At 39.6% G+C, this 13,804-nt stretch overlaps 1 protein-coding gene across 1 annotated transcript in view; it reads right to left on the bottom strand.

Moving 5' to 3' along the window:
- Window positions 1-13,804, bottom strand: part of LOC105670391 (lachesin-like) — a 67,834-nt gene that overhangs the window by 14,707 nt on the left and 39,323 nt on the right. The window contains exons 4-6 of the mRNA XM_012363896.2: window positions 13,339-13,524; window positions 4,843-4,926; window positions 992-1,115 (exon numbers count right to left, since the gene is read on the bottom strand). Of these exons, the coding sequence (XP_012219319.1) occupies window positions 992-1,115; window positions 4,843-4,926; window positions 13,339-13,524 (394 nt within the window). The remainder of the gene's footprint in view (window positions 1-991; window positions 1,116-4,842; window positions 4,927-13,338; window positions 13,525-13,804) is intronic.

Genomic DNA, 13,804 nt, shown 5'->3' with positions numbered 1-13,804 from the left:
TAAAGCAGAGACTTTTCCGGCATGACCCCGATAATCACTGCGATTGTAGTGCCGACAATAAGCCGACCCCGAGTCGGGTCGTCTAGAAGTGCAGAGTCGCGCCCGGCATGTGCCACCACCGGTTACAGCGGCATGCATCCTTGCCGCGGACCGCGCCGACAGTAGGACGAAATTTGCGTGCTATTAGTAACGCCGCGCTGAAGTGAATACTAAATACGTCGTTTAGCCAAGACTGACGCGGCGAAGGTGCGGCGGAACAATTCGCTTGGTCCCCGACAACCAGCGTCCGACCATTTTACAATTGTCATCGAGCGTCAAGGAACAGGAACGATTTTATTCTGTTACGTGTTTTGCGTCGGACTCTCTTTTCATCTGTTCGATATGTAGTGTTAACTATGCTTCGAAATTGATCGTAAATAAAGTATAGAAAAAGAAATAAACGCCGGACAGATTATACTTTGGTAGGAATTTGGTAATTAATTCCGAGATATTTCATTCGAATAATTAGCAAAAGAAATTAGTCGCAAGAAGAAATTATACCAAAGGTGATTCTTGATAAACTACAATGTCCTATTTTAATCGATATATATTTTCCTATTTCAATATGAATAGAAATTACGGGAAAATTTCCCCAACGAAGATAGACGCGCGTATATTCCATAATTGGTCCGATATTAAGCGCTGTAAAATTCGACATTACGCTTAACGATTCGCAGAACGACGACGGCCGACCATTGAGCAGAAGTCGCGGCAGAAGGCATCATCGCGGAACATCAGCCGAATCGGTTTCCCGGCGAGATTCGTCTTAAAGTCCGAACCACGGTTCGTAATGAGGAAATTTGAATACTAACGGGATCGCAAAACGCGCGCGCGCGCGCGGCATGCGCCCGCCTTAAGGAAAACATAATTGTATATTCCGCGCTATATCGGCGGAACGGCACGGTGCGGCGCGGCGTGGCGCAACGGGCGTACCATCTATATTAAATCTTACCGTGAGATTTCTGGTTCGGGGCGCTTCCTGCAAATGGCTCCCGAATTATAATGTTCCTGCCGTCTTCTCGGCGCCAGGATACGCGCGGCTCTGGTACGCCTCTCGCCCGGCACGTTAACTTCACCTGTACGTGTTATGAAACCGGAATTATAAAGAGAAGCGAGTTCGTTATTGCACTCCACTAATGCCGTGCTTCATCCAAATATATTTGGAGGAATAAAGGAGTGAGACGCGGGCGAACGCTCGCGCGCGCGCGCGCACGGCCTCCGTCGCTATGTAAAACACGTACGCGCGCGAGGACGCTTGTCCGAAACAATGGCGGCTTGCGCGGATAGTCGAGTGGAAAACGAATCTATGGTTGCGAGAGGCATGAAATATCCCGGCGCCCTGGAATACCAGGGATTTTTAACGGTTACTTGCTCTGTTACGCTCGCGCGGTCAATTTTATCGAATCGCCTCGAATTCTCGTTAACCGATGTTCAATTTAACGATATTTTTGCTTTTGAACCGCTTTAATAATCGAAGCAATCCAAGGTTATTTTTAGATGAATGAGGCCAGATACTAGTCGATCGAATTTCGACATTTATCAATAGCGCGTTCCTGCATTTAGATCGATCAATTATGAATATCGGTCAGATTCTCATCAGTTACATAGTTATGGATTTTCGAAGTGAACGGCAGGCGGCTACGAATTGCGAAACACGTACGCGAAATGAATATCTGCGTGCTTTACAATGGAAAATATAAGCGGCATGTTGACAATTAACGACACGACACGTGTCGCAGCATACTGCGCTGTTTGTTAGCTTGCGTTCCACTGACACGCTGTCTGCCAGCTTGCAATATCTGTGACGTTTTTAGATGAACATCGTGTTAGCATGGATCCGAGGTGCGACTTGAGTTATTTTGCAATAGTTCACGTGTCTTTGAAAAAGAGTAAAGCAATTACGAGCTCCTTCATTCCTCCAAAATATTTTTTTCACATACATATATTTAAGCTTTAAAGAGATGCATGGAGTAATTTAATAAAGAATGTGTAATATTCGTCAAACATTTACTATATCGCTTTTATACTTGTTAATGATTATTTAAACAAAATCAAATATCTGTCATAATATTTTCCTTCTTTTTTATTCATTTCATAACATTCTCATTTATTGAAAATACCTCCCGAAAATTTCACCAAATATTACAATCCAAACAAAACATGCCGATCAATATCTTATTAATATATTAATTTTACAAAATTATTTCATTATTATTAGTACCTGACTTGCCAACATATTATTGATTTCATTGAAAAGATGGAAACGTAAATTAACAGTATATCGATTTCCGTCAGATTTTTTTTAAACTAAACTTGTACATACACACACACACACACTTTCGAAATAAATAATGACACACACACACAAGAGCTGAAGATATAAAAGTCCCAAAGCATCCGAATAATTTAAAAAACGTGTGTATAATGTCTTTGACAGAATATTAAACTTTCTTTGGAAAATATTGTTCCAAGAGAATTTAGAAAAACTTGCATGAGCGAAGAGGGTTTCGCGTTTTACAGGGAATCTTATCAATTTCGAATCAAGGCCGCAAGTAGGCCAAGAACAGATATCCTAAATGTGATATCCTATTGCTAGAAGAAAACGAGTTTGAAAGTTGTAATCCCACATATTGCGATTCATTCAAGTACAGCGTAAAAACACGACGCTTTGCACGACGGCGAGTGAGATTCGTGAAAAACCTGCGAGTTCAGGGGTTTTCGGATTTTTAGATTTTTATATACGAGAGAAGAGACGCGCGAGAGGCGCGCCCCGTTAATAACAACAGTTATGGTCCGACAAAATTACTTATTTATCTCAATGGACACTGCCGGTACCGTCAGGAAACGATTCATAAAGCCGAATCTCGATTAAAATTTAAATTTTTTATCAACTTTATCCACCACGCCGGTCACAACGGACATTCCGACACTTTTTTGGCTGATCGTAACGCGACGGCTGACAATCATGTTTCGAGTCTATATTGTATTCATTAAAAGTATCAAATTAAAGAAAATTATACTCGATATGAAACAAAAATTATTCAGCAAATTAACTGAAATTACTTTGCACACTGCAATATTCATTTTAATATTCTATTTTTTAATATTTGCCTGAGAAAGAAAAACGTATGCAGCGTGTATAGCGTTTTATAAAAAATATTAAATAAGATTAAACTTGACGCGCTAATACGCTAATATGTTAATAAGTTTATGTCGGTAGCAAAAACTTTTATGCAGAAACGAGCGAGGAATTAGATTTTATGAATTAATGATGATTTTTACATTTCGAAAAAAAATAGAAACACGCAATGTAACTGCTGGATTTTTCGAATAAATAAACTGTGTCTATCGGAGACACACAGTGCCGTTACGGCAAAAATAACACGGTATTTAGACATAAGTTCCGACGATCTCGTCGAAAGAGATAGAAAGTAACTTACACAAACTGACAGCAGTACAATTTTCAGTATACCAACCGCGGGAATAGGAGGACTTCGCAATGCGCCCCGGTATAATTTCAAAGTTTAAAATGGTCCACGATGGTCGCTCTGGCGGAACTGTCGCGTCTTCGTAAAAGCGCCCTGTCAGACATTCTGAGAGGAGCGCAATATTCTTTACTCGAGCGACACCTTCGCGGCGAGGCGCGCGGAAAAACGCACGGCTGCAAATTGCACGGCTGCCACGGAATATGAATTGTGAGCAACAGGTCACTTATTTTCGCTGATGGCTTACTTACAGTATCCGGCGCGCGAACGCCGAGGTCGACTGTAACACGCGTGATCGCGTCCTCGCAATTATGCACGAAGAATTGTCAGAGTGAACGGACGAGCTTACGAGCAGTTAGGCTTAAAATGTATTACAGATCACTTTATTTTCCCTTCATATTGTAATTACCGGAATAACGCACTTCTTTCTGCTTTGAAATATGTACTTTGAAAATTTTGTAAAGCTATAATTGAAATTATTAATAATGGAAAGTTTAATAATAATTATGGGTCGGTTTTATATGACGCCTTAATGTTGAAATATCTCTTGCAACAGGTGTTGCAAGTTGCAATTACGAAATCGCTTATAATATTATGAAGTGCATCGCGACATTATGTTTGCTTTTTACGTCAGTTTAAATTATAGCCGGTGTCTTCATAAATACGACAGTTAGTTTATAAACTGAAGGCAGGCGCATCGATAAAAGGCGAGAAATATACTCATATTCAAAGTTAGTAACATTTTTAATTTGGATATCCATAGACTTTCGCTAGTAACACCAATCCCATGTTTAAGGTGTTAATGACGACGAATGGCTAAAGTTGCAAGTTATTTGTGGGCTCAGCCGCTACATTCGTGGCGTATCGCAATTCTCCGATATAGATTTCGCCGGCATGAATCACGTGGAATAACGTTGCCCTGATAATTTACTACACACGTAAATCAGCCCACATTTGTAAGTAATAAACCGTCGTTTATTCATGACGGGTTCTGCGCGGGGTAAATTATTTAACGACCTCCGGCCTAGTCAAGCGCCGTGGTGCATCTTTCTTCCTGGCATATTTATTCGCAAATTTATTTCCCGCGCGGCCGGATGCTTCGGGGATTAAGTTGAAAGTTAATTGTCGATTGCGAGTGACATTTGATCCAAGTTGACATCGTATCTCAAAGGTTAGCAGCAATGTAAAAAATAACACTTGTTTTTTTTTTAATTATTAGATCGCAATTAAATTGCAATTCGTAATAATTAAAGATTTTTTTATAACCCAATGGCATAAAAATTATAATGACGTAAAATAAAGAAAAAAAAGTATTTACCTGATTGCCCTCGCCTACCATCACGTCGCTCGATGTAGCTTCAGAATCGAAGTCAGGTGGTTCAACAATCGACAGCATACCTGTCTGGAGAAAACAGATGATTTAGGATTAGCATTAATTTACGGGATTCTGCAAATAATAGCAAATTCATGCACTATTATTTTATTAATGGTGCCATTTTATTTTAATTTTGCGATAAAACTGAATTATTTCTGTTCTTCCGTGCCTAAAAAGTTCCCATTTCGCTCAAGTGAAAAATTTACATTTGCTCTTACATGAATAATACATTACGATTTTTTTATGACAAATAATTCACAATTTCGTATAATACGAGCGGAACTATTTAAATGTGAATATTGCTATACGTGCGGCCCGTCTACGCCAAGTTTTTCATGACCGGTTTCGCGAATTTTAATTAACATGTACATATATGTGAATTAACTTTTGTGGTAATGACTTGAGAGAAAATATGGGGCGTACAACGAGTCTGATTATGCCTCTGATTTCAATTATTTTTCCGCAAAACCGTAATACGTGCATACAAACGAAAAGCGTATTTTTTCCCATTAATATAATACGGCGTCGCGAATGTGGCTCATCCGACATGCGGTGTTGATAACGGCAAGCGAATCAGAACTGATGATATATACGCACGCTTTATTTCCCTCGTCGCGGCACATGGCGCGACTATGGAGACAGTATTTGAAATAGCCAGGTGTATTCGCGGCGGACGAACATAAATAAAAGCGCGGAATTAATGAAAACAAGCGTATTTCTATGCGAAAGCGCGCTTGACCACCTGAGAGATTAATTTAATAATTGCGCTTGAAAAGAACATGATATTCCAACATATTAAATTCGATTCTGCATACAAAGCTGTTCGCAGTTTTATTAGTCGTGCATCATTTTTTTTTTTCCCCCTCTTTGTGAATTAGTGAGCTGCAAGGTACAGCCACAAGGCAGTTGGATAACACGGGTGATCCTAAATCTCAAGTGTCTTGCTCTATATACCTTAGCCCGACATTGGTAACATATTACGGCAGCTTGCTGGCGTTGCCGGTGTGTGTCGTTATTGTGCCGGGTTATTCGTTAATTAACGGCGCGCAATAGTAGCGTCAAACATCATAACTAACAGTCGGCGCAATCATTATTGCACACCGCGATGCCTAGTAACGTGGCATGCGTGAGCGTTTGAAAATTATAGCTGTCAATATATAACAATTCACTCATTTTATTACTAATATTTAAATCTAAATTACTAATAATTAAATATAAAAAAAATTGTTTTTATATTGAACGTAACACGCCTTCACCTATTTGTTAATTCTGCGTCCGATTTGTGTCGGACATCTAAATACACCGCTGTAAATTTATTATTTTCCAACAAATAATAATTATATTTGAAAAGGAGTGTGTATATTTTTTTAAATAAAATTGCTAAAAATTCCCTGGCATTTTAAGCTTAAATTGGTGAATTTTAATTGCCGATCTAAAAGTTACGAAACATTAAGCAATTGCAATTTTTGATGATCAATAAAATTGCGTGTAATAAAATTTTCCGAATGCTCGAAAAATAAAATTTACAATTTTCATTACTTTGAAAGATAATTCTTGATTTTAGAAATTTAAACTATAAATTATATTATACGTAAATGTGGCTTGTTGTTCAGAGTCAATCGTAACACCTGATGCCATTAAAATGCTCGATTTACGACGCACTTTCCCGCGAGGTGCGAAATAATTCAGCAAAACAAAGCGTTTTGCAAAATAACTACGCATTCTCTACGCTTATCAGCGCGCGGAGGTGCTATCACGTTATAATTCTCGAGTGAGACAGGCAGAGCATAGTGCACCGGAATCGAGGAGGAGGATCAACTCTGAACGTCTACATTAAGACTTTTGTCGGTGGTCGTATGTTAAGCCACGAGACATCAGTATACGAGTGCAAGAACCTCTTTCCCTCGTCCTTTCCGCTTCTCCGTATCCACCGCCGTGTTTCCTCCTCGATTCTCCTCGTTTCATTCGCGATTTAAAGGAAGTCCCACACGACGACGCCGCCACCGCCGCCACTCTCCTCGCAAGACGCGCGCAATTACGAGGATGTAATCCACGCCGCGACGAAACTTCAATCGTTATAACCGAGTTGTCTGGCAAGCCGCCGCTGCAGCATGCCGCGGCGAGAAACAGCCCCGACGAATGCAAACTGCGTGCCTACCGCGGCGATGATGACGAGCGCGACGAGACACGTGCCTCCGTGCGCGTAAACTCGTACGTGTCGCCGCTGAATTATGAAACTCTCCTTCCTCGACACCCGCTCGCCGTAAATTAATTATTACGCGCCTGCGAATGACTGTATCGGTCCGCAGTTCAGTGGATGAATGTGTCAACGTCGATGGGTCAATCTCTGCTTCCGGTGCCAGCGATAATTGCGGCCTTATTATTTTCCGCGTTTTTTTTCTCTTTCTTTTTCGAGCCACCGTGTTATCTTGATTCGTGGAAAGTTTCGAATAACTTTTCCATAGATGCTTTGTACATTACTCTTTTATTTGTAGTAATTATTCAAAAGTTGTAATTAATGCATTTGAAATATAATACAAGCGTCAGTCGTACAATTCTGAGAATTAAGCTAAGTAGTCTGGTAAATCAATATTCTAAACGTGATGTCGAAACTATGGACAGTCTGCAGGATCATTTTGACCTGCAAAGTGTATCAGAGGCTAAACGCACTCGCAAACAACATGTTTGAAACCCATTCGCGCTCGTTAGCCAGATTCGAGGCACAGGATCATTATTAACCCATAAGTATGCGCGCAATTTCTCTCAACACAATTGTGTATACAGTATAACTGAGAAGCCATAATGTTTTCCAATAGTTAGTAGTGTAACCAAACAAAACAAATATTCATACTCTCTTAAATATCTATAAAATACCATAAATATGAGAATACATTGGATTAAAAAAAATTATTGCTGCGTTTTAAGTTGCGTCAATATTAATTAATACGAAATTAAATTCAAGTTTATACTATTAGTCATTGCATGTTAGCGATAAAGAATGCTGAAAATTATGAATATTAATCTTAATTAAACAATTTAAAAATATATAATGGTATATTTTATCTTCAGAAAATTATCTGTTTTAATGTAAACAAGATTTTAATTAATTGTTAATTTCAATAAGCGGATACGCGCGAATAAAACTTGTAGTTTATTTTAAATTATTTTAAGAAGCGTGAAGCATCTATAAGGAAACACGTGATATTTTCGTCAAGGTTGATTAAATTATTCATCTGAATCAGTATGTTCGCGTCGCGTTAGAATTATGTAGATAACCTTGAAGAAGTGACGCGAAATTTCAAGAAAGACGGGACGCAAACCGACGCGCGCAAGCCGCCGTTTCTCTCTCTCTCTCTCTACATATGTACGTACACGTAAATTTTATCAGACACGCAGTCGGAATTATAAGCGACACGCGAAGGATGCCGCCATATTCGGCAATGAACGAGGAAATATAGTTACGAGGGGGCGAGACTGCACCCTTTGCGGAGGACGACGGTCGTGGTTTAACTACTGATATATATGCACACTTAGAATTAACAAAGAAGGGGGAAATAAACTGAAATATATATAGAGAGAGAAAGAGCTACGTTTTATGGAGAAAAGATTTTGTTACATGAACTACATTTTCTTTTACCGGTTGTTTTTCAGCGATCCTACAGTGAGACAAAAAAATATGACATAAAATTTGTCAAATTGTACGTGCTCGAGAGAAAAAATATGTTATAATGTAACAATAACAGAATACATATCCAATAACAGAGTATGAAATGTATACTAAAGTATTGAAAAAAATATGATATATCCTGCGTCGTTATTTTTCGCGCATTTTGTACAAACTGCAAGATTCGTATTTTGACTTTGTCTCCAATTGGATTTGTCCAAGAATGCCCCGGCATATTACTGTTCCGCAGTCCGACCGTTCGCGGCGAACCGTGTCCGTCTCAGATAGTAAAAAGCAACGCGGAACAGAAGGAACATGTAATATATAAGAAAAAACAAGATTATTATTACTTACAAACAATAAAACAATAATTACAAGATGCAAATCAGTCAAAAGTAGATTATAATTGAAGGATAAAATGCGGGAAAATATTCTCGTCCAAATTTTCGTAACGAAGAATCGTATGTTTTTTTTTTTTCTCTGACACATTGGTCACCTAATTTAGCTTCAAAAAATAAATTTTTTATTTGTACGTTTTGTGATTTATTTTTGTGGGAAAATAAAATTTTTATTTTATATTTATCCTTATCATGGATTCTCTGGGACAATTGGCCAGAGTATTCATCGGTGTTACTCGCAGAGTGTTCATTATTTAGCAAGCAAGAGCGACAAGAGAAATCGCGATGGGAGGGCACCTGCCTCTCTAGCAGCCGTCGTGTGATACGCTCCGTGCACTATTTAAGATTACAGCTTTCTTCCTCGCGAGAAGAGGCAAACTCCGGCTGGCAGGGCGGGGCTCGCGCGAATTCAATCCGTAACGTCGGAAAATTAGATCTCGACTCGACTTCTGCGCGGCGTCTCGCTCCCGTATCACTTTGCCCGGGAAGAGGCGGACGAGGTGTTACTTCAAGGCAACCAGACAACCGCGGTCGACTCTGGTCTTCCGTAAGACAACGGAAACGGTGAAACGAGTGGGGACCGGCGCGCGCGTTAACTAAAGTGGCTCGTTAAGCGTCTTTCGCGCCGTGAGAAAAATCTCGCGTTCTCGTAAAGTGACATTTTTTTACGCGTCTAACTATGCAGTGCCATGTATTTAGAGAGAATACGCGTTATTTAAGCAGCGTATTAAAGAGCGTACGTATTTTGAGAACTTGGTCGCAATTATCGGGATTATTCACTTCTTTCTTGGCCATTTTTCAACAACGATCTGACATAAAAAAAATCAATTTTACGTGGTGCAAACGAGCTTCATTTCCTTATCGTTACACCGGCCGCATATAATAGTCGTTAAACGCGACTTAACATTCCCATTCTTTTCTGATAAAACTATACGCAACCGTAACTTGGAATAGCGAGTAAACATGAGGAAGGTGGGGTTAAGCGCTACTCGGAGCAGTGTTCATAAATGGGTGCCGGCGTTTCCAAACTGGCAAAGACGGCTCGTTAAGTTGCCGGGATCGTTAAGTATGCCGCGGGTCTGTCAGCCGCGCGCACGCAGAGGGTAAAATGTCTTTGATACTTGTGCAGATTGTTATGTCGGCGGCAGCTAATACTCACAGCAGCTAGGCGGCAGCGAGCGCGTAATACCTCTGCGGTTTGCTATCGCGCGTCGCCGACGACGATTATAGGCGGCGGAAAGTATCGAGATGTGTGTAAATGAGGTTTGCAGCGACTGTTGTTGCTTCCTGTAGCGAGCGCGTTAGCTCTCTACCCATCTTCCTGTCTCTCTATTTCTCTTTCATCCTGTCTCTCACTCTATTGTTCGTATCGCCTGAAGGTTTCATCAGAAACGTAATGAATACGATAATTAGCGTGATGTTTATCATTAATGCAGATAAACCAATAATGTTATTAAACAAGGATTACATTTATCGTTAGTTATTGTATTACCCACGTTTGTGGTAGATCGTGTGGTTTTGAAATTTCTGGCTGATTAATATCTCTCTGCTGATGATTCAATATAATCCTGAGTTTCTGAAATTTGAATATCTTTTTAAATGCGATATTATTTCGTGGTTACGTGATTCGAAAAGCACAATTTTTTCTGTAAAAAGGAAATCTTTATGTGGTGGATGAAGGCTTAATGAGGCACTATAATTCTTGAAAGGTCTATCTGATTTTCTCTCTGTTCTAATGTGAATACGATCGCGCGTGTTACGCCAGTTGGCTTATGTTAATGATAGTTGGCAAACTGAGGCCGGGATGATTAATTGCGTGAGCCAAGTGGGAAGCGGTCCGATTGTAACTGAGCAACTATCGATTAACTCAGGCGCATCTTGGCACTTTATCGATGCGGGCATCATTGGTATTGGGTCGTTCAATTAATTGTTTCGCAGTTTGGCAACTTATCGCAAGCGATTTCCACAGTGTTTGCCGTAGAAAAGATCAGCTATCTCAGCAATACCTTGAATACACCAATCAATGCTTTACCTGTCTCTAGTAAAAATGTGTATATTATTGTTAAAAATTTGATATTAAAAAATTATCCAAGTTTTTGCTAATAAAAAAGCGATTTTAATTAATCAAAGTATTCCTATATAAATAGACAGAAGCATAAGAAAAAAAAATATATATATATTTTTATAGTAAATATTAATTTGCAAAATTTTCTTGTAAAGATTACATTTATTTTGTTTGAGTTTATTATGAATACGCACGCAGGGTAATTTTTCCTTCATGAATTAAAAATCTGTTATTTTTGTGTTAAAAATACGCGCAAAGCGTTAAAGATACGATTCACATTTAGCGGCCCTTTTATGAGGTAAGCCTCTATCGGAAAACCGTCATCTTTCACAAAGTTAAGTCCAGACTAGAGCACGAGAGAGGTCGCATCCCCTTAAAGCCGATTGTCGCGTGGAGTATAGCGTAGAATATTTATTTACAGATATTATCATCGTTTTATGCGACGTGTTTTATTGGTAATGTACGCCGCAATAATATCCTGGTAAATCACTTCGAAAAGTATTTTATTCTACGATCTCACCCTCGTCAAATAAAAGTTGATATAGTTTTATAACTCATTTCAGATCTACTGCACAATTTTTTTCGCATTATGCATGACTGGATATTTATTTTTTGTGTTTTTAATATTTTTAAAACATGTTGGAGAAAATGTTTGAAGATGTGCTTCAAAAGCTTTCAGTTTTTCTCATTACGGAAACATTCCTATTGTATTTTCGTTTGCGTTCAATAGTTTGGAATATGGGGAATAAAAAATTCGAAAATTAAAAATAGGAATATGTAGAACGTATTATTTTTAATTCACTAAAAACTATTATGTCCTAATTTTCTTTATTTAAATGAATATAAATTTAGCATCTTAACTATAAATAAAGTTCTATGTATGAAATAAATTATGTCAAATCGCGCTGCATTAAATCTTCATAGGAAATTTATGTAAGATGTACATGTATAACTGTCAAATAAAATATGCAATGAAATATTCATAATACGAATGGCAAATTTACTCCACCAAAATTGTGTGACCTTTCGACCATTGACGTACGTGTCTCCACGCTTTATCGACCTAAATATAACCGATAGGATCGTCCCAATTAGTTATATCACCGAGTTTGTCGGTTTGCCACGGCTAATTTCAAACAACAACTATATGCATTCGAGCTTACTACATCGAGAGAGAGAGAAAGACAAAGTATCGAAATCAGTATTAATAGAAAATGTAAATGCAGCGAAAATAAGAAAATATTGGAACTTTTTTTCTATTCATATGTAAAATTTTAATACAAATGTTTAACCTTAATCTTTCTTAAATTTAATTCTTAAATTTTTATCGTCATTAGCGGGCGAATATCTTTAGTAAATCGTTTCTTTTAACATTCTAAAGCAATCGGCACTATTTTGAAGATTTCGGTGCCATTTTCGTATAAGCGAAGGAGGAATGCAACTAGCGAAAATGCTCGAAGCGGCGAATAGACCACCATTTTCGCACCTAAGTAAATTCCACGCGTACCTTCCGCGGCTTCGCGCGTTTCTAAAACGTCGCCGAACTGCTATTAGAAGCGCTCTCTCGGGAACTTCCTAACGATACTTCCGTCGTCACTGTGTCGCCGCGGTGTCGTCACTTCCGGCGAAGTCCGCGATCGCGCGTGAAACTTGCGCCTCGTTAGATTTACCCGTTGGCCGGTATTAACGGCCACGAGGATATAAGGTGCGACGCGCGCCCGAAACGAACGTCGCTTTCGATTCGAATAAACGGCGGAAACTTCGTACGGCGTAATTGAAGCACGGTGTGCGCCGGAAAAACTTTCGGCCGGACCAGCTGATTCACGCGATGCATCTGCGGCTCGTAAATCGCGAATAAATCGGTGTACCATAATTCGTCGGATAATTTTTAAAAAGTACATGTACTCTTCGCGAAAAAAGTCGACGCATCTCAAATAAATCTCGCCAGAAATTTGGCGTACGCTACGCTGATGAAAAAATGAAGAAACGATAACAAGAGAATTATTTATTAAAGGAAATCTGTGTCTTAAATGTTACAAATTTATATTTTGTAAAATGTTTGCGCAACTCGAAATTACTTTATCGAAATGCGTCGAATTTTTTTTATAAACAATATACACTTATTCATATGTACGGAGTAAAATAGTAATTTAAAGAAAGATTTGCAGGATTGATGTTCGAGGAAAGAACTGACTTTGAATCGATCCCCCCCCTCGAGTCTCATCGTGTGAGACATGCACGAGAATTGATAGTCATTCCTATCCGTATGCATCGACTCGTATGAATCCGCGGGTGCTTAGTGAGGCACATACCTGACTCTTCATGGGATCCGTGTTGATCTGACACATGTAGAGACCGCCGTCTTCTTTCTGCACGCCCTTGATGTGAAGATTCCACATGGTGTGATCGCTGTGAGATACGGATACCCTCTGGTTGTGCGTGATCACGTGGTCGTGTATCGCCTGGATCGCCTTCGTGTCCGCCTTCACCCAACCAACCTGAAACATCAATCGCCGGATCGCACGGGCTTTAATAGGGGGGGGCGGGGAAGCGGAGGGAAGCGAGTCGGCGTCGGAAATCGCGGTGACGCCGTCGCGGATTTTGCCGAAGACGCCGCAATTTCCTCACAGGCATCCGACTGCGGAATACAAACAGATGTGAGGGATGCCTATCCTCTGATGTGTGCGTGTACGTACACAGACAGACGTGTATACATGCATGGCAGGCGCACACAGGCACACACTCGTACACGGATTGACACGCACGATTCCCCTTGGC

The sequence above is a fragment of the Linepithema humile genome, chromosome 3, assembly GCF_040581485.1.
Source record: "Linepithema humile isolate Giens D197 chromosome 3, Lhum_UNIL_v1.0, whole genome shotgun sequence".
In the NCBI taxonomy this organism is placed as follows: Eukaryota; Metazoa; Arthropoda; class Insecta; order Hymenoptera; family Formicidae; genus Linepithema; species Linepithema humile.
This window is presented reverse-complemented; position numbering and strand designations above follow the sequence as displayed.